Raw genomic sequence first — 22258 nt, forward strand, 5'->3', positions numbered from 1 at the left:
TATTGTCCTGTCTGAAAGGCATATATAAATCAATCAATGCATACAGTACGTGGAAGACCTGGGAAAGGAAGGAGGGAGCAAGAGAAAAGGCTTTGTTACTCATAGAAGTAACTTGGTAATGATCAATGTTACTTTTTCTTTTGAGTACGTGTTAGAACTTCACGTCAAGTTCAAGTTTGTTGCCATTCAGCCATACACATGTATATAGTTACATGAAACATCGTTCCCCTGGGGCCAAGGTACAAAACACAGTACATACAGTCACACACAGCACATGGAGTTACGATCCAGCACATAGACACAGAATAATATTAGCACAAGTCCCTCAGTGACATGGCCTGAAGATCGACAAGTTGACATAAAGTACGAGGTACATGTTTATGAGAGAAAGGTTAATGTTACTGACACTATTATAATACAATACTGTGCAAAAGTCTTAGCCATGTATTATTCAGCTAGTGCCTGAGACTTTTGCACAGTACTGTAGTAATTTTGTGTATTGCACTGCTACCGCAAAAAAAAACAAATTTCATAACGTGAGTGATGATAAACCTGATTCTGATATGGGTCTCTGTTGTGGACTGAGAGTGGGAAGTGGGCAGGGAGAGCAGAATCCTGGTTGGGAAAAGGGGTAGGGAGTGGGAAGCACCAGAGAGACATTCTGTAATGATCAATAGACCAATTGTTTGGAATCAAATGACCTTTCCTGGTGTCTCAGGGCTGGGTGTGTCTGCACCTGCAGCACTCCTTCTCTGCAGCCTGTCTCACACCCCTCCCACGGTGCTCCACCCTCACCATTCCCAACATTCTCTACTCCTGCCAGGTTTACAAACTTGCTCTACGCTCCACATTAACAAATACAATACTGTGCAAAAGTCTTGGGCACCCCAGCAATATACTGTATATGTGGCTAAGACTCTTGCACAGTCCTGTACAACAAGCAGTAGTATAAATATGCGAAACAACTTACTAAGGTGTACAAGTAGACTTGATTTTCTTGATGGTGTTAATCCCTGGGACTGATGCTACATAGTGAGCTCTGTACAGGTATGGGTACAGGAGACTGCAGTGCTCCTGCTGTGTAACATTGCGGTCTTAGCAGTTTGGCAAACTATGATCTGGAGCACTCGGTCCATTTTTATCAGCAGTAAGAGGTTGGTAGCATTGAATCAGTACCTTGGAGCACTAGAGTTTGTCGCCTGTCATTGGTTTGCAAGAAAACATAGATGCAGCCATTGGTGCCTCTGCCATATGGCTGCAGTGACCCAGGTTCAGTCCTGACCTCTGGTGTTGTCTGTGATGTATTTGCACACTTCCTCTGTGACTTTGTGGCCGCCCACCCCCCCCAAGTTCTCCAGTTTTCTCCCACCCCCTAAAGACTTGAAGGCTGGTTGGTTAATTGTCACTGAGGGGGTAAAATCTGGTGGGAGTTGATGGAAATACGAAGAGGAATCCATTACCAGGAATGACAGTATATAGGACTGATGGGAACGTCCTAAGAGCTAATTGTAGATATTCTCTGCCATTGCTATTTGAGCGAGTGAGACATGGTGCATGGGAGTATCTGATTCTTTCTCAGTTGGGTAACTGGAGTGAATGGGTAAGTAGCAAGGTCCATGGCGCAGGTGGGAGGAGGAGGATTGAAGCAAGTGAAAAAGGTTTGCCATACAAATCTCGGAAATACGTTCAGGGCTGTCTGAACTGAGGGTCTGGGCCCTATTTGCCTGGAGCCACATGTTAAATTTCAGTACAAATAATGGGAGATAATCCCCTGACATTGATCTAATTGTAAGGATGTTCCTGTTTTTAGTAGGAATGAAGGATTGGCTAACAAGCAGAAATCTGAGGTGGGATAAATGTGTCATTTTCAGGTTGGTATCTAACAAGTGGCACAGGGATCAGTTGTGTACAAGACAGCAGATGCTGGAATCTGGAGCAACAAACTATTTGCTGGAAAATCTCGTTAGGCCAAGCAGCATCTGGGAGGAAAGGATTTGTCAAGTTTCGGTTTGAGATCTCAGTCCTGATTTAGGATCTTGACCCAAATTCCTTTCTTCCACCCCCCCCCCGTGCCCCCCACAAATGCTACTCAGTCTGCTGAGTTTTTCCAGCAGATTGTGTGTTGTACAGGGATTAGTGCTGGGCCTCAACTCTAGTTTTAGAAAAATCCAGTAATGTGGCATCTGATTATCCTGGTGGTCTGGCGTCTGGCTCACTCATTAGTCCAGCCAGCATTGAAGTTCCAGTCTAGCTGGAATCTGGGAGTCAGGAATGTGGTCGGAGAGGGGATCTGGAGTGCGTGTGTGTTTCTCGCTTTGCTAGAAAATTTGTTAGGCTACTGTGTAATGTTTTTAAAAAAGAGGAAATAAGAGTGACATCCTATCGTCTGGAAGGTGTGCTTTGAAATTCATTTTCTTGCAGGCATTTACAGGAAAATAAAGAAATACAATAAAATTTATGAAAACTATAAAGACTGACAGACAACCAATGTACAAAAGGAACAATTGGTTTACTGGGGAGATGGTGTACAAAATAAATTCCTCCTCTGAGTAGATTAAAGGGTCAGCAGAACATCATGGGTTGCAAAGGCCTGTGCTATACTGTTCTGTCTGTGCCTGGGATGAGGGAGTATAGTTGCAGAATAAAGGGGTTACCCACCTCAAATGGAAACCAGGAGGACTTTCTTCTCTTAGAGGTTCTCTTTAGAGTTCATCTTTACCCGTGAGAAAGCTGTGGAAGTGGCCACTAAGTGTATTGAAGGCTAGATGGTTGTGAGCAGTTTTGGGCATCATAGGATGTGCTGGCATTGGAGAGGGTTCAGAGGAAGTTTATGAGAGTAATCCCAGGAATGAAAGGGTTAACGTATGAGGAGTTTTGGGGTTTGGGTATGTACTCTGTTTAGAATAATGATGGGGATCTCATTGAAACCTGTCAAATATTGAACGTGTAGATAGAGTGGACATGGAGAGGATATTTCCAGTAAATGGAAGAGTCTAGGACCAGAGGGCACAGCCAAAGGATACAAGGACATCCCTTTAGTATAGATAGGAGGAATTTCTTTAGCCAGAGGGTGGTAAATCTGTGAAATTCATTGCTTATAGATGGCTGTGGAGGTCAATGTATTTGGTCTGTTTAAAGCAGAGGCTGATAGTCTCTTGATTAATAAAGGCATCTAAGGTTATGGTGAGAAGGCTGGAGGAGGGGGTTGTGAGAGAAAATAAATCAGTCATGATGAATCAAGTTGGTGGTGCAGGCTTGATGGGCCGAATGGCCCGGTTCTGTCCAATGTCTTATGGCCTTTAGGTTCATAGGGGAGTGGAAAATCGGGGGGGGAGGGACAGGAAAGTGAGGTAACTCAGATCCACAGTACATTTATTGAATGGCAGGGCAGGCGCAGTGGGGTGGAGGGTGGTTGGTGGGAGCTGTATGACCAACTCCTATTCCTTTTGTTCCTACTTTTTGTTCAGGCTGTGTGCCATGATTTTTGTTTTTGTTAACAGGTGATGCTAGACATCTTTTGAGGAATGTCTGATTTACTTTGGGGTGGCACATCCACTGGAGCTTTGGCCTCACTGCTCCAGTGACTCGGGTTCAATCACTGTCTGTGTGAAGTTCGCATGTTCTCCCCCATGACCGGGTGGCTTTCTCCCAGGTGATCCAGTTTCCATCCACATCCCAAAGACATACAGTTGCTTGGGCAACACACAATGCTGCAGGAATTTGCCTCTGTAAACTGCCCCTAGTGTATTGGAGACCCCCCTGCATTACAGCCATTCCAGTTGTGGAAATTCGCCCTTGCAGAATTCACAAATATCTACACACAAACTTGAGATGGGAATAAAATTCTCTCAAAAAATTTGTGTGTGTTGGGGGATGGGGAAGAAAAACACTTCTTCCATGTCTTCTCGATGCATGTGTGGACCATTTTTTTAATGAATTCAACCTCTTCTGTAATGTGGGGACCACTTTTTAAGATTGGTGGTAGAACTTGGGTGGTGTTGATGGGAATTGGGGGAGAGTGAAATAGGTTAACGTAGGATCAGTGTCAATGGGTGGTTTATAGTTGGCATGGACTCCTTTCTAAATGACTCTTTGATACTTCAGATACGACTTCGTGATATTAAAAAAAACTCATTTACAACATGGCAATCTGTTCTTAATAGGAAGTAGCCAGGCATTTCACAGTGACTGATGTTAGGGGAGATCTCATTGTAAACAAAATGTTTGCTTCAAGTGTGGGACAAAGTGTTTTAACATGATGGCACAGGCACAAGTTAAGAACAGCTCCCAAACAGGAACCTAAATCTATACAATGCACAAACCCCTAGGTTCTGAACACTTGGAATGAGTGTAAATGTCTCTGAGTGAATATTAACAGACTGAGTAATGGAGACTAATGTTATTGGGGTGGGGAGGGGAGAATGGAGTGGGTAACCATGGTGGTAAGAGAATTGGGTACTATAAGGATGAATTAAATTGGGTAGGGTCATCTTCCCATTCATCATTGACATTATTGGGTGAAAGTGGTGTGTGGCCAAGTTTTTTTTTTGCTCTTTTATGGGTTGTTGAAGGGACAAATCTTTGAGCACGTACACTGTGAAAGTAACTAGCTGGATGAGTTTGGGAACAAAATGTCACTCCCCTCTGAATCCAAGATGAAATTGACATCTTATCAGTGACTCAGACAGTCACCTGTTGTTTGGATTGGATGTCACTCACAATATTTGAGCCAAGTTTTCCTTGAATACTGACAGTGTTTTGCTCATCACTCTTTGATACCAATTACATTCCACCACCCTCTGAAGCTTTGCATTGACTCTTTTTCTCTTTGAATACAGTATGTGTTCTTCCCTCTGCTGTTAATGTGTGGGCGGTTTAATGAGATGAGAGGCTGTCAGCTCCTTTAGCTGCTTTCACAGGGTTACTTTGGAGTGGGCAATTATCATTGGAGAGAAGCTATACTCCTTTGGTGTGACTCTGAGTATCAGTCGAGAATCAGGAGCATTGAAATTTTCTGTGCCACACAGAGAGAGGCCATTTGTTCCATCGAGTCTATGCTCTAACCTATTCTTTCTGACATTCACACTCACTTCGTTATTGTCAAATGTACTAAGATACAGTGGAAAAATATTTGTCTTGCGTACCATCCATACAGACCAATCCTAAAATAAGTACATTGAGGTAGTATAAAGCAGAACTATATTCACGTTAACTATATTCATCCCCACACACTCAGAGCAACTTGGAGCAGCCAGTTAGCCCACAAGCTGGGACACCTTTGGGATGTGGAAGGAACCCATGCAGTCACAGAACATACAAATTCCACCCAGACAGCACCCACGTTTGGGTGGATCCTGGGTCTCTGGAGCCATGAGGCAGAAGCTCTGCTGGTGCACAACTGCCACCCTTGTGGGATAGAAAAAAAAACATGTCAGCCAAAGAGAAGCAACTCCGTCTAATCCCACCAGTTAACTCGTGACTCATAAACTGCTTGCAGCACATCAAGCACTTTTTAAACATGATAAGGCTTTCTGCTCCCATTTTTTAGGCAGTGAATTCCACACTCCATCACTGTTGTGATGGTTTTTCCCTTGATTCTTTCTACTGAAGGATTGAGAGTTATGGGGAGTTGGCACAGAAGATGAGTTGAGGCCAGCATAGATCAGCCATGATCATATTGAATTGTGGAGCAGGCTTGAGGCCTACTCCTGCTCCTGTTTCCTCGTGTTCTTACGACCATAAGATATAGGAGCAGAATTAGGCCATGATGGAATGGCAGAGCAGAATCAAGTCTGCTTGGCCATTCCATCATGGCTGATCTATTATCCCTCTCAGGCCCATTCACCTGCCTTCTTCCCGTAACCTTTGATACCCTGTCTAATCAAGAACGTATCAACTTCTTTAAATATACGTAATAGCTCATAGTTGCTTATAACTATGATTATAATTATGGTTCCTACAGTTACTGACCTCTCTGCCAAGGGGAACGGATCCTTCCTGTATCCTTACTCTAGATGTCTCATAGATTTAACTGAGGTGTGTAAAGCCCTTTGTAGCTTCAATTCTAGGGAAAACAACTAGCCTGGCTGGTCATCCGTTCCTCACAACTACGAAGTATCGTAGTAAAGATGTGTGTGACACAAGTATCTCCAAGGGAGCCAGCTGGCAATACAAGGCTGGATTTTCATCAGGAATTCAATGGAAGATTGTGTGGTCTGAGAGTAGTCCCATCTGATGTAGGTACGTTGATGCCCTGCTGATGGTTTTGCAGTGGTCTGGGGCACAGCTGCTTTGTGGAAGAGCCAGTTAACCACTTGGCATTGAAACACTGAAGTAAACTTTACAATGGGGAAGTGTACCCTTGCGTCAATAAAATTTCTGGTATTATTCTTTCAAGGGATAGGAAAGCTGACACAGAAATTTTTACTTCGATGTGATTGAAAGGGAACAAGACTAACAGTACGCAAAAGAATATTTTATGTCTAAATTGGACTCTAGGATGGGATCTTTATATTTATTTAGAGATACAGCAAGGTATGAGCCTGTGCAAGTTATGATCCTTCTGGCCCAATGACCCGTGCCGTCCAATTACACCCATGTGACCAGCTAACCGACTATCCCATACACCTCTGGAATGTGCGGGGAAACCCACACGGTCACAGACAGAACGTACAAGCTCCTTAACAAGCTCCTCAGGTATAACAGGAGATGGGGAAAAGTAAAGCAAATTTCCCAACTTTGTAACCTGTCTCATGTTAAAATGGGATTGGTTTACCTATTGTGTAACATCTTATTATACCAACAGCTTACGTGTACCACAACTTTGCTGACTGAACAGTATTAGACATGCAGGGATTGTTTGCTAACTTAGGGATAAAGTCAATTAAAAACAATTAGTATAAGAAAATCCTTTTGCCTATATTTTTCATATTTAATCACATACAAATTATTCTTCTGTGTTGCCCTATTGAATAGCTTTGTTCCCATTATACTCTTGCCTCTAGGTCAGAGGGTTGTGTGTTCAAATCCACCAGAGGGTCTGAGCTTAAGAATCCAGGCCTGCCCTCAGTGCAGTAGTGAATGGAGGGCTGCTCTGTTAATGATGCTGTCTCTGGATTATGTGCTCACCTGATTCCCTAAAGTGGATCTTATAGATCCCATGGCACTATGTTGGAAAAAGACAGGAAAAGTATTCCTAGCACCAAATAAACATTGCAAAGACCTTTCTTGGGTCTATTTGTGTTTGTGGGAGTTGCTTGCAGAAATTGGCTGACGTATTTTCTACGTCAAAACAGATTATTGCTCAAGGATACTTCATTGGCTGTGAAGTGCTTTGGGATGTCCAAAAAGGGATATTAAAGATAATGTAGAAATGTAATTTTGGGCAGAGTAAGATTTCCCTTATTTTGTTTTTAAACAATTTGTCACCCATTCTGTGTTAATTTTTCTTTGCATTATTGGAGATTTCCAGCATTTTCAGGGTCTTCTTGACAGTAATGATTGAATTGTTGCTTTTCCACAGTATGTGATATTGATTTATTTACAACCCAAGAATTCCTTTGGTGCCCTGGCAGATAATGCTAAATTATAGTTGTACTTGTTTGTGAATAATGTGATACTGATAATTAAACATTTTTGGACTACATGCCAAATTCTTTTGGCTTTAATACTACTGCTTATTTGTTGTAAAGATTTGAATTTCCATATTGCTAATAAAGAACCAATAAAATTTTCATACCTGACTCCTTTAATTAATTTTGAGGGAATTACAGTAACTTTTCTCAATAGTGGGACATCAAAAGACAGGAAAATTGAGCTGACGCCAGGATTAGACCTGTATGATCTTACAGGTGTTTGTTTGTCGTGCAGCCTCTCCCTTACTTAGTGTTCAATCTGAGTTTAGAGGGGCTGTTGTTGCATAAACATATTCACCAGAGAGAAATGCTGGTAGCTATGAAGCAGCCTCTTTATTTGGTGAAATAAGATACGCAGGCATCAGATGGAGTCAATTTTGGAGGAAGGTCTGCTTGACCCAACACTACACAACATTTTAACTCCTAAGGATCAAAGAAAATTCAGGGCAATTCCATATTTACAATGCTTCCTTTGAATAAACCACGTTCACGTCTCCCTCGTTTGCACCCATACTACAGGCACACAAATATATACAAGTAACAAATTTAAATTAGCCTGTCTGGTCTTTCAATTAAGACCAGACAATAAGTCCTAGACTCCCCCACCATGGGAAACATACTATTCATATCTACGCTGTCTCGACCTTTCAACATTCGAAAGGTTTCAATGAGATTCCCTGCTCACCCTTCTAGATTCCAGCGAGTACTGACCCAGAACAATCAAAATCTGTCTATTTTTCCTGACAGTCTCACTACACATTGCCTCTGTTTTTATACTAACTGCCCATCCTCAGCCCTGTCACTCCGGTTCCCAGCCCCCTGCCAAATTAGTTTAAACCCTCTCCAACAGCTCTAGCGAACCTGCCCATAAGGATATTGGTTCCCCTCTGGTTCAGGCGTAACGCGGCCCTTTTGTACAGGTTGTACCTTCCCAGAAGAGATCCCAATGATCCAAAAATCTTTGCCTCCTGGAAACATTTAATGGCGAAATTAAGATCTTTGGGGCAGACACGGTTTAACATGGAAAGATTGTTAGGCTATCACTACCGTGGTATGTATATAAGCGCGAATTTGACTTTCTGAAAAGCATTGGACTTTTTGACATTTGAGTTTTTTTCTGGGGAGGGGGGAAGAGGAGAGAATGTAGTGTGTTTACTACCTATCTCTTTGCTCCACAGTCCACCTCAGTAGGTGGCAGTAATGCACCTAATGTCGGCCTGCCAACTGCCATTAAACTTTACAAGAAGAAACAGAGGTAGGAACCTTCCTTCAAGGTCTTGGCAGTCTGCTGAACGTGTTTCTGGGTTGGACTCATCATGGCGGCCTCCATCGGAGAGGTGAAGCCGGAGAATGGAGCAGCACCGTACGGTAACTTTTCTAACTATTATCGCTTCAATCCTCCAAGCGAGAGACTGCGATTGATCCCGGCAGCGGATTTGGCGGCAGAGCTCCCGGCAAGAGGAGGCAGAGCGGCTTTACTGGCTCTGGACGTGGGCTGCAACAGCGGGGTAGGTTCAGACCAGGGCGCGGGGATGAATCATTGACTGCGGGCTGTCTGGGTTTTAAGTTCTAACCGTTATCCAGTGCATTCCCAACAATTTTGGACTTGTAGCAAGGCACAGAATACTGGAGCAAGCAGTAATTTGCTGGAGAACCTCAAATGGGCCAAGCGGCAAATGTGTGTTGGGAGGAAGAGATATTGATGTTTCGGTCAAAATCCTGGATCAGGACTGAGAGTGAAGAGAGAAGATGGTCAGCATAGTGAGGTGGGAACCCGAGACCATTGGTTTATTATTATTATCACATGTACCGAGGTGTAGTGAAAAACTTGTCTTAAACACTGTTTATATGGATCAAATCATGTCATAGAGCATTGAGGTAGAACAAGGTAAAACAATAACAGAATGCAGAATAAAGTGCACCAGCTACAGAGAAAGTGAGATGCAGGCAAACAGTGAGGAGCTAGGTGCTCTGCCATTTTGATCATGGCTGATCCATTTCCCTCAAAACCCCATTCTCCTGCCTCTCCCCATAACCTTTCATGCCCTAACTAATCAAGAATCTACCAACCTCCACCTTAAATATACCCAATGACCTGGCCTCTACAGCCACCTGTGGCAACGAATTTCACAGATGCTCCATCCTCTGGCCAAAGAAATTCCTTCTCATCTCTGTTTTAAATGGACGTCACTCTATTCTGAGTTTGTGCCCTCTGGTCCTAGGTTCCCCCTCTCTAGGACACATCCTCTTCACATCCACTCTATCTAGGCCTTTCAATATTTGGTAGATTTCAGTGAGATTCCCCTCATTCTTCTAAATCCAAGCAAGTACAAGCTCAGAGCCATCAAACACTCCTCATATGATAAACCTTTCATACCCAGAACCATTTTCGTGAACTTTCTTTAAACCCTGTCCCATGTCAGCACATCTTTTCTTAGCTAAGATGCCCAAAACTGCTCACAGTACTCCAAGTGAGGCCCCACCAGTGCCTTATAAATCCTTAGCATTGCATCCCTGTTTTTATATTCTCATCCTTGCAAAATGAATGCCAACATCGCATTTGTCTTCCTCAGCACTGACTCAACCTGCAAGTTAACCTTTAGGAAATCCTGCATGAGGACTCCTAAGTCTCTTTGCACTTAAGATTTTTAAATTTTCTCCCCATTTAGAAAATAGTTTATGCTTTTATTCCTTCTACCAAAGTGCATGACTATACACTTTCAGACACTGTATTCCATCTGTCACTTCTTTGTCCATTCTCCTAATCTGTCTAAGTTCTTCTGCAGCCTCCCTGCTTCCTCGGCACAACCTGCCCCTCCATATCGTCAGCAAACTTGGCCTCAAAGCCATCAATTCCGTCATCCAAATCATTGACATACAATGTAAGGAGAAGTGGTCCCAACACAGACCCCTGTGGAACACCACTAGTCACTGGCAGCTAACCAGAAAAGGCTCCCTTTATTCCCACCCTTTGCCTTCTGTCTATCAGCCAATGCTCTATCCATGCTAGTATCTTTCTTAAATATCATGGGCTCTTAGCTTGTTAAGCAGCGGCATCTTGTCAAAAGCCTTCTGAAAATCTAAGTACACAAAGTCCACTGATTCTCCTTTGTCTGTCCTGCTTGTTATTTCCTTAAAGAATTCCAACAGATGTCAAGCAAGAATTTCCTGTAAGGAAACTGTGGCCTATTTTACAATATGCCTCCAATTACCCCGAAACCACAGCCGTAACAATCAAGGGCAATATCCTCCCAACCATTGAGGTCAGACTAATTGGCCCAATAGTTTCCTTCCTCTCTCCCTTCTTGAAAAGTGGAGTGACATTTGCAATTTTCCAGTCCTCCAGAACAATCTAGTGATTCTTGAAAGATCATTACTAGTGTTTCCACAATCTCTTTAGCTACCTTTTTGAGAACCCTGGGGTTTAGTCCATCTGGTCCAGGTGACTTATTTCCATAAGACCATAAGACAAAGGAGCAGAAGTCGGCTATTCGGCCCATTGAGTCTGCTCCGCCATTTTATCATGAGCTGATCCATTCTCCCATTTAGTCCCACTCCCTCGCCTTCTCACTATAACCTTTGATGCCCTGGCTACTCAGATACCTATCAATCTCTGCCTTAAATACACCCAATGACTTGGCCTCCACCTGCTGCCCGTGGCAACAAATTCCATAGATAGTTAGATTTCCCCTCCTTATGGCTATTTTAGTTGTTTTCTGTTGGTTGTTAAAAGCTTCCCAATCCTCTAACTTCCCACTAATTTTGGCTCTATTATATGCCATTTCTTTTGCTTTTATGTTGGCTTTGACTTCCCTTGTCAGCTATGGTTGTGTCATCCTGCCTTTAGAATAATTCTTCTTTGGGATGTAAGTATCCTCCCCCTTCTGAATTGCTGCTAGAAACTCCAGCCATTACTCTGCCATCATCCCTGCTAGTGTTCTCTTCCAATCAACTTAGGCCAGTTCATCTCTCATGCTTCTGTAATACTGAAACATTTGACATTAGCTTCTTCCTCCCAAATTGCAGGGTGAATTCTATCATATTATGATCACTTGCTCCTAAGGGTTCCTTTATCTCAAGCTCCCTAATTAAAGCTGGTTCATTACACAAAACTCAATCTAGAATAGCTGATCCCCTAGTGGGCTCAACCACAAGCTGTTCTAAAAAGCCATCTCGTAGGTATTCTACAAATTCTCTCCCTCTTGGGATCCAAAATCAGCACCGACCTGATTTTCCCAATCTACCTGCATGTTGAAATCCCCCATGACTATCATAACATTTGCCATTTTAGCATACATTTTCTGTCTCTCGCTGTAATTTGCAGACTACACCCTGGCTACTGTTCGGAGGCCTATAAATAACTCCCATCAAGGTCTTTTCACCCTTGCAGTTCCTTCACTCTACCCACAACAATTCTACATCTTCTGATCCATGTCACCTCTTTCTTAGGGTTTGATGTTATTTCTTACCAACAGAATCACCCCATCCCCTCTGTCTACTTGCCTGTCCTTTTGATACAATGTGTATTCTTGGATATTAAGCTCCCAACTAAAATCTTTCAGCTATGACTCAGTGATGCCGACGACGTTATACCTGCCAATTTCTAACTGCGTTATAAGATTATCTTTTGTATTCTATGTACTGCATGCATTCAAATATAACACCTCCAGTGCTGTATTCATCACCCTTTTCAATTTTGTCCCCCTGTTGCACTGCAGCTCATCCCACTGACTGCAATTTTGCTCTATCATGCCTGACTTTCCTGATAGTCTCATTCCACACTGCCTCTGCTTATATACCAATTACCCCATCCTCAGCCCTATTATTCAGTTTCCTATCCTCCTGCCAAATTATCTTAAACCTTCCACAACAGTTCTAGCAAACCTACCCACAAGGATAATGGGGTAGATGGTGAGGTCAAGATTCCATCTTATTGTATTAGGGAGCCATTCAGTAGTCTTCTAATTGTGGGGTAGAAGCTATCCTTGAACCTGGCGGTACATACTTTCGGGCTATTGTATCTTCTGCTCCATGAAGAGAAGTGAAAGATGACAGTGAAGCAGGGGTGAAACAGGGAGACAGAGAGAGAAATGAGGAAAAAGGGAAAACTAAATAGAGCAACGTGGAGGAAGGGTGTGAAGGTTGCAGGCTGCTGCTGGAGGGAGATGAGCAGAAAAACGAAGGGCTGGAATTGGATGTAAAGGAAATGAGGGTGAGAACCATTAGGGGAGAGGTACTCTCTTAAAGCTGGAGGAACTCAGACTGTCAGGAGGGGGGAAATTGACAGTTAAGATTTCAGTTGTGACCTTTCATCTGGACTGGAAAGATACATGGGAATTAGCCAGAATAAAGAGGTGGGGTGGGGGCGGAGAGGAGGAAGACTTAGCAAGCAATAAGTGGATCCAGCTAAATGGCTGGCAAACAGGAGATCTAGGGGGCCACAGAGTGAAGTTGCTTGGTGGACCATCACTCTGTTTCCTCTCCCAGTTCTGTTCCTCTGCTGTGCTGTTCTATGTTCTAAATGAATGGGAAAGCACCCAAGGTGTCGAATGCAAGACACCAAAGCTGCAGTGTAGAGCAAAATGCAGCCTGACCTGTTGAGTTCCTCCAGTAACTCATTTTTCACTCACTCCTGCTCCTACCTTTGTATATTCTTTGGGTATAGCAATATGAAATAAAGGCTGAAAAATTCACTCCATAATGTATATAATCTGCAGAGATCGGCAATGGGGCAACATAGTTGGAAAATCTGCAACTGGACCACTGTTGAAAGTCAACCCTGGCTCTGCCCTTCATAAAATTATTTCTCTTCCAGATATTGCAGGCAGTCAACGAATTATTTTCCTTGTTTCTCACTGACCTCTTTAAAGTATTGCTGCCAGGTTCATTTATACAATAACCCTGTCTAATTATGCTAGCCTAATAATTGCAATAGAGACGCAAGCGGGTGCAGGTGCTAGATTTGGAGCAACACACAAGGTATTTGTAGAACTCATCAGGTGAGGCAGTAACTGCGGAGGGTGAGGGAACTGAGGATATTTTGGGCCCCAAAATATCGACAATTCCTTTTCACCCACAGATGCTGCTCGACCTGCTGATTTCCTGCAGCAGATTGCTTGTCATCAGTGGTTGCTGGTTTGGCCTGCTTTTTTGAGAACCTCATCTAAATTGCAGCTTAATTTTAGAGATGCAGTTCAGCCAAGTGAAAGATTAATTGTTTGCAAGAGTTTTCACTCCTTCCCTCCTTTCTTGTCAGCTTTCATGAAATCCTGGCCGCAGTATTGTGTTTAGTGTAGAAAATAGACTTCGGATTTGCCCAAGATTTAAGTGCAAATATGATGTCTGTTTTCTTGTTGATTGTCAAAGACACCCTGCTTTGGGGTATTTTGCCAATCGGTCTATGGTCTAATGGCATTAGGTGCTCAGCTCGAATGAATTCTGTTTGTAGAATTCTAAGCTATGCTCTTGCGATAGTGTATTTAGAGTTGGAAATCAGGTGAATTATTAATAACCCCCTCCTCCTTCACTATTCCTCATCACCTTTTCCCTCTTTCACCTTATCTCCTTGCCCGCCCATCGCTTCCCTCTGGTGCTCCTCCCCACTTTTCTTTCTACCATGGCCTTTTGTCCTCCCCTATCCAATTCCCCCTTCTCCAGTCCTGTATCTCTTTCAACAGTCACTTTCCCAGCTCTTTACTTCATCCCTCCCCCCTCAGGTTTCACCTGTCACCTTGTGTTTCTCTCTCCCCTCCCCCACGTTTTAAATCTACTCCTCACCTTCTGTTCTCTCGTCCTGCCGAAGGGCCTTGGCCCAAAACGTCAACTGTACTCTTTTCCGTAGATGCTGCCTGGGCTGCTGAGTTCCTCCAGCATTTTGTGTGCGTTGCTTGGATTTCCAGCATCTGCAGAATTATTTTGATTTGATTATTTTGATCCATTTACCCATTATTCAGTAGGTGCTGCATACAATCAGTGGCCACTTTATTAGGTATGGGAATATGTGCTGCTGTAGCCCATCCACATCAAGGAGAAGCTTTTCTGTTATTTGTGTTACTATCGTCTTCCTGTCAGCTTGAAGCAGTCTGGCCATTCTCCTCTGTCCTTTCTGAGTAACAATGAGTTTTTGCCCACAGAAATGCTGTTCACTGGATGTGTTTGTGTTTTTCGCACCATTCCCTGTAATCTCCAGAGACTGCTGTGTGTGAAAATCCCAGGAAATCAGGAGTTTGTGAGATACTCAGACCACCCCATCTGGCTCCAGCAATCATTCCACGGTCAAAGTCTCTTAGATCACTTCTCTCCCCCATTCTGATGTTTGGTCTGAACAACAGCTGAACCTCTTGACCATGTCTGCTTGCTTTTATGCATTGAGTTGCTGCCACGTGATTGGCTGATTAGAGATTTGCGTTAACGTGCAGGTGTACAAGTGGATCCAATAAAGTGGCCACTGAGTATATTTCATGTACCTTCAACGGCATTGACTATTACACAACTGTGAGTCCATTTGGTCCAGTAAGCCTGCATTTGTTTTGAAGAGTGTTCAGCTGTCACTCAGTCATAGTCATACTTTATTGATCCCAGGGGAAATTGGTTTTTATTACAGTTGCACCATGAATAGTTAAATAGTAATATGTAAATTATGCCAGTAAATTATGAAATAAGGCCAGGACCAGCCTATTGGCTCAGGGTGTCTGACCCTCCAAGGGAGGAGTTGTAAAGTTTGATGGCCACAGGCAGGAATTACTTCCTATGATGCTCAGTGTTGCATCTCAGTGGAATGAGTCTCTGGCTGAATGTACTCCTGTGCCCAACCAGTCCATTATGTAGTGGATGGGAAGCATTGTCCAAGATGGCATGCAACTTAGACAGCATCTACAAGATTACAAACTAGTGAAGAGTTGTGCTTCTGATCCTTCCCAGTTAAGCAACTATAACTTCCAGTTCTTGCCTTAATCATTGTTTTCTACTGAGGCTGCTTTAAAGGTAGTTTTGAACTGTGCCTAGTAGGGAACTGCCTAAACCTTTTAATGTAACTCTCATACTCACAAAGGCAAAGCTTTTGCTCCCATTTGGCTTATCTGGAGCCAGGCTGGGAGCATTGCTGATCCACTGCTCAGCCAAGATTTTGCCTAAATGTAGTATTTTTTTTTGTAAAAATCCAGCCAATACCTGGTACCTGTGTTCTCCCTGGATCAGTTTTTGTGACAAACTGCTATGTGGGGTTGAGGTCGTGGATGTACTTTCATAGTATCCTATTGGTACTTGATAAGCTTGAGAAGTCGCTGATGTATTTGCCTAAGTAAATGCACAGATTTTTTTTAGAAAACCCAAGAATGTTTACTTAGCAGTTAGGCTTTTGTAGTTTTTGATACTAGTAATGCTGTTCACTGCAGTGTTGGATCTTGTGATTTTTGTGATCAGTTTACAGCAGCTAGGGACCTGTTCACTTGCACCCTTTGATGCTCTTGCCCTGAATTAAAGCCCTTGTTCTCATTGCTGTGGTCCACATTCCCACTCCCTTCAGGACATTGAACACTGGTTTCCCACTATAAGCTTCAACCTGAAATAGATTGAGCACTGTTAGGCCTGATACTCTATCTGACAAATTTATTACTATCATTACTATTCAAAAATGATTTCACTGTTTGCCTCATTTTCTCTCCAAAGAATCCCTCTCTGCTGTACTTCCATCCCCAGGCATTTTGTCACTAAGGCTGAGACTATCTGATCAGTGCTCTTCCCCACTAATTCAAATTTGTCCTAACCCTTTCCAGTCCTTTCCTTGCACTACTTTTTGTCTCCTTTTGTCACCTGTCTCCTTTCATTGCCCCTTTGAGTTTCCCATTGTCCATCAGCTTGCCAAACTTATTTTAACAAGCTACTAATCTCTCAACTTTCCTGAGCTCTTTGTTGGCTGAACTGGTTGCGTTTGTTTTCCGTGGGGTCTGCAGCTCCTCTGACAGATCTGCTGTCTTCCCTCTTGCCTGAACAGCCTGTTCTGCTGCTTTTGCCTCTCTTAACAGAACATAGAACTGTACTGCACAGGAACAGGCCCTTTGGTTTACAGTGTTGTGCAGAACCAACTAAAAAGTACATTTTTAAAAAACCCAAAAATGAATCCCTCCTACCTACATAATGTCCATATCCCTCCATCTCCTTCATGTTCATGTGCCTATCTAAACGTCTTTTAAAAGCCTCTAATGTATTTGCCTCTACCACCGTACCAGGCAGCACATTCCAGGCGTCCACCACTCTCTGAGTAAAAAAACTTACCCCTCACACCCCTCTCACCTTCAATGCATGCCCTCTGGTTTAGACATTTCTACCCTATAAGCCCTGTGAACATGTAGAGTTTTTTCACTCCCCCTAGCCAATTGCATACTTCTGAATTATATGTACCACATTTTCCTTAGTTTTCAGCTTCCTTGGCCCTGCGCTTTATTATTTCTCTTCTCTTCTCTCCTTCTACAATCTACCTTTGACCAAGTTCTCGTTGCCTAACCAAATGTATCCATCTGTGAAGTTGTCAAATGCGCTTCGAGATATAATAAGTATGAGATCTTGTTCCTGCAATATAACAAGGTTTGTGGTTCTTTCAGCATTCTGTATTAAATGTTTGGGTTTTTTCTTGTGACTATACTTTCTCTACTTTACAAATAAAAGACTTCAAATATCTTCCCTCAGGACTTCAGTGTCGCTATGTATAAGCATCTTTGTGAGCTGAAACAAAGCCTGAACATACTTGGTTGTGACATTGATGCTGACCTGATTCAGCGAGCCACAGAATCCAATCCGTATCCGGAATCTATTTTATACATCACTCTGGATATAATGGATCCTGCTTCCCGCGAGGCTGTGTTAAAGCCCTACTTGGACAAATGGCACTGTGATTCTTTTGATATTTGCTTTTGCATGTCAGTGACAATGTGGATCCATCTCCATCATGGTGATAAAGGACTGTTGGATTTCCTCCTTTGTGTATCGGGACTTTGCAAGACCTTGCTGATTGAGCCGCAGCCCTGGAAGTGCTACCGAGCTGCAGCACGCAGACTGCGTAGGCTGGGCGACAGCAAATTTGACCACTTCAAAACTCTCTCGATTAAAGGAGACGTGGCCGAGAAGATTCAGCAGTTCCTGATTACCAATTGCAACATGGAGCTGGTCCACTGTTTTGGGAACACTAATTGGAACAGGAGTTTACTGCTTTTTAAGAAACGTTCCTTGAACCAAGGCTGAGCCAAATAAATCTAGTGTAGCTAACATAAACTGTAAATGTTAAAATTAAGTGTTCTTTTACACTAAACTCGCTGTCTGTGTTTTATATAATTATGGATGAATTTCGTATTGAAGCTGACCACTATCGCTGTTATCCAATTGATTATACCACTCTCTGTTTCTAGTCTTGAGTGGATCACTGTGGATGGAAACTCAGTTTGTCTCTACATTGGCCCAACAATGAAAATTTCTTTGGCTAACTTTATAAGCTTATGTATTATCAGTATGACAGGCCAGCTTATAAAGGTGTTTTGACCTGATTTTCCCATATTTTTAAAATTCCCTCTTTTCATCAAGCTTTTTTATAAATTTGATTAGTGACAGTGAATATTATTTGCATTGTTGCATCATTATCCCCTTACCTTCCCAAAAGCCAACATTCTGCCAGGTTTGAGTCACAGCCCAGGAAAAGGCCCTTTCACCCATCTATTCCATGCTGAACTGCTAATCCCATCGGCCCGCACCTGGACCATAGCCGTCCGTACCTCCTCCCTCATCCAAACTTCTGTTAAGTATTGAGTCTAACCCGCATCCACCACTTCCGCTGGCAGCTCGTTCCATATTTGCACCACCCTCTGAGTGAAGAAGATCACCCCCAGGTTCCCTTAAATATTTCGCCTTTCACACTTAACCTACAGTCAGTGGCCACTTTATTAGATACAGGAGTGGAACCCGGTGTGGTCTTCTGCTGCTGTCGCCCATCCACTTCAAGGTTCGACGTGTGTTCAGAGATGCTCTTCTACACACCACTGTTGTAATGTGTGGTTATTTGAGTTACTGTCATCTTCCTGTCAGCTTGAACCAGTCTGGCCATTCTCTTCTGACCTCTCTCATTAACAAGGTGTTTTCACCCACAGAACTGCCACTCACTGGATGTTTTTATTTTTCTCACCATTCTCTGTAAATTTTAGAGATTGTTGTGCATGAAAATACCAGGAGATCAGCAGTTTCTGAGATACTCAAACCACCCCATCTGGCACCAACAATCATTCCATGGTCAAAGTTACTTGGGTCACATTTCTTACCAATTCTGATGTTTGGTCTGAACAACAGCTGAACCTCTTGACTATGTCTGCTTGCTTTTATGCAATGAATTGCTGCCACTTGATTGGCTGATTAGATATTTGCATTAATGAGCAGGTGTACCTAATAAAGTGGCCACTGAGTGTATGACCTTTAGTTCTCATCTAACTCAACCTTAGTGGAAAAAACTTGCCTGTATTTACCCCATCTAAACCACTCACAATTTTGTATACCTCTATCAAATCTCTCCTTATTCTTCTACGCTCTATGGAATAAAACTCTTAACTTATACAACCCTCAAGTCCCAGCAATGTCCTTGTAAATTTTCACTGTACTCTTTCAGTCTTATCAATTCTTTCCTGTAGGTAGGTGACCAGCACTACACATAATACTCCAAATTAGGCGTCACCAACATCTTGTATTGATTTATGAAGGCAAATATGCACAAGCTTTCTTTATGACCTGTGACACCACTTTCAAGGAATTATGGATCTGTATTCCCAGATCCCTTTGTTCTACTGCACTCCCCAGTGCCTGTGTAAGACCTACCCTGGTTTGCCCTCCCAAAGTGTAACACCTCACATTTATTTGAGTTACATCTTTTCTGTTTTATCAGCTTCTGTTTGTTTTCTTTTCAAGAGAAGCCTCTATTTCATGGTTTGGAATTAAGAGGACATTCCGTTTGCTTCGAGCCCCTCAGCCACTGGAATTGCGTGGTATCCCCAATTTTCCTGATTGCATGAAAACACTGATCTGCTTCCCTTATTCTGAATGGAATACTATTGTGTTCCTTCCTGCTTCAGCTGTGGTGTTATCCAGGATCTGGGTACAAGTCTGGCCCAGTGCAGTGTCATCCAGTCCCAATTGCCATCTTCCCTTAATAGTTAAACCAGGACCTGTTTACCTTCTGCTGCTTCATGCAGCTCTGGTATTTATAATTGAACAGGCAATCGCTGGGTGCTTTGGCCAGCCTTCATCCCTAAAGAGGCAATAATCTGGATTTAATCGCACTGACAGTTAGATTGAGCCCCTGTAACACACTTTGTCGGAGTCCTCCCATGAGCTGTCTCAAAGTTTAATAAGTGATTAGAAGCCTGTTCAGAATATGGTTGTGAGCTTTAGGGTGGGAATTCCAACTGTGTTTAATCTAGAAAGAATGCAGCAAAGTTTCAAAGATATTACTATGTAGGGCTCTCAGTATACTAGATGGACTGTTAACTGTTAATCACTTATTACCAAAATGGCTTCTCGTACTGTTAACTGCTGAGCAAGGGATTCTCTGTAACTGCAATATTGGGGTTATACAGGGAGATAATGGAAATTGTATTCATTTGCTAGCCAATGGAAGTCATGTTATGTTATCTTGTATATGTGTGCTGAGTTGAGAAGCGCGGGCTTTTTCGGGAGGCGTGCGGAGAGGTCGGATGTGCGGAGAACGGACAGCGGTTCCAGGGCGGCGGATACCGGACTTGAGGATTTGGATGGTGGCCGGAGTCTCAGAAGGACATTGTGGATGGAGTCGGTGGCGTGAGCTCCGACGTATTAAAATATTATGTGCACAAGACTGATAAGTTACTTATGTGGCGCTTTTTCTTTTAGTTGTTACCCATCACCAAAATTTGCTATAAAGTATAATTCTTTACTCGCACTTGGTATATTGTTTGATATTTGTGTCGTGGCTGATCATTGGGCACCTCACACCGTATCCGCACCAAAGCATTTGCGCTGTTTGGCAGGGTTGACGGTTATTCACCCTAGGCAACAGGGGGGTCAATGGGGAAAAGACCCTGAGGGCAAATATAAAGACTGGATAGGCTGGCGTGAAGGTGGCTGAAGGGGTGACCTTACAGAGGTTTATCAAACTGAGGGTCATAGACAAAGCGGACGGTCAGTCTTTTTCCTAGGCCCGGGGAGACAAAAACTGGAGGGCGTAATTTTCAGGTGTGATGGAAGGGATCTGAGGAGCAAGGTTTTTCACTCAGGGTGTTAGGGGAAATGAAGTGAACTATCAGAGGTGATCATAGAGGCAGGTACAATTACAATATTTAAAAGACGTATAGACAGGTCCTTGGAGAGAAAAGGTCTAGAGAGATATGGGGCAAGCACAAACAAATGGGAACAGCTCAGGTAGGCAAATGGATTGGCATAGGCAAGTTGGGCTGAAGGGCCTGATTCCTTGCTGTATAACTCTTTTAATGTAGCTGCCAGTTGTGAGGTAGTGTCCAGAAGGCACCAGCTCAAGGAATTTGAAGAGCAAATTTAAAGGTCATGGTGCTGGATGTAGGGAGGCCGTTGGAAGGATTTGAATGTGGGAATTATTCATTTGGAGAGCTTTGAGGAGCTAATGTAAATAGATGAACTCAGATGATGGTGTCTCAGTGGGGGCTGGTGTGAGTTGTGATACAGATGGTGCAGGTTGGACGTTGGGAGGCGGCTTGGGGTAGGTACATTTGGAGGTAATGTGGGCAATGGAAAGGGGTTTGGTGGGGTTAGCTTTTATTCTGAATGTGGAAGTGTGTTGTTCTGGTGGTGACACAGAAGGACATGAGGATCTCACCTGTATTCAAAGAACATGGGAATTTCTCTTATCATCAGGGCATCGAGAGGGGGATGGAGTTAGAATTGGAGTTTGTGACTTTGCTAAATGTAAATTTTCCCAGTTTCCTAATTGACTTAAAAACTCTTTTAGGGACTTCTTGAGATTGCATGAAAAGTGACGCAGGTTTGCTCTCTGTAGAGGGGAAGCTGAGAAAAGTAAATGGCGCGGTGTACACACAGGTCTGTACCATAGAATAGTACAGGCCTTTCAGCCCACAAAGTTGTGCCGATGGTTTAATCTACTCCAAGATTAATCTAACCCTCCATTTTTCTTTCATCCATGCGCCTATGGAGTGTCCCTTGTGTATCTGCCTCCACCATCACCCTTGACAGTACTTACTGCTCTGTGTTTTAAAAACAAAACCTTGCTGTGGCATCTTCTTTAAAGTTCAAAGTAAATTTATTATCAAAGTACATATATGTTGCCATATACAACCCTGCGATGCATTTTCTTGTTGGCATTCACAGCAGATACAAAAAGACACAATAGAATCAATGAAAAATGACACACAAAGGAAGGCAAACAACCAATGTGCAAAGGACGATAAATTGTGCTAATACAAAAAGAAACTTAAATATTAAATACATAATAAATATTGAGAACATGAGCTGCAGAGTCCATGAAAGTGAGTCCAGAGGTTGTGGAATCGGTTCAGTGTTGGAGTGAGTGGTTCAGGAACCTGATGGTTGAGGGGTAATAACTGTGTCTGAACGTGGTGGTGTAGGTC

The 22258-nt window shown here is 43.0% G+C and overlaps 1 protein-coding gene across 1 annotated transcript; it reads left to right on the forward strand.

The window, feature by feature from the left end:
- Positions 1 to 8950: 8950 nt before the first annotated feature.
- On the forward strand, positions 8951 to 20573 carry bcdin3d (BCDIN3 domain containing). The gene is made up of 2 exons (XM_072248705.1): positions 8951 to 9142; positions 17319 to 20573. Exons 1-2 carry the CDS (start codon positions 8951 to 8953, stop codon positions 17868 to 17870), a joined length of 744 nt encoding a protein of 247 aa, XP_072104806.1. The 3' UTR covers positions 17871 to 20573.
- Positions 20574 to 22258: the final 1685 nt, after the last annotated feature.

Source organism: Mobula birostris, chromosome X (genome assembly GCF_030028105.1).
Source record: "Mobula birostris isolate sMobBir1 chromosome X, sMobBir1.hap1, whole genome shotgun sequence".
Lineage (NCBI taxonomy): Eukaryota > Metazoa > Chordata > Chondrichthyes > Myliobatiformes > Myliobatidae > Mobula > Mobula birostris.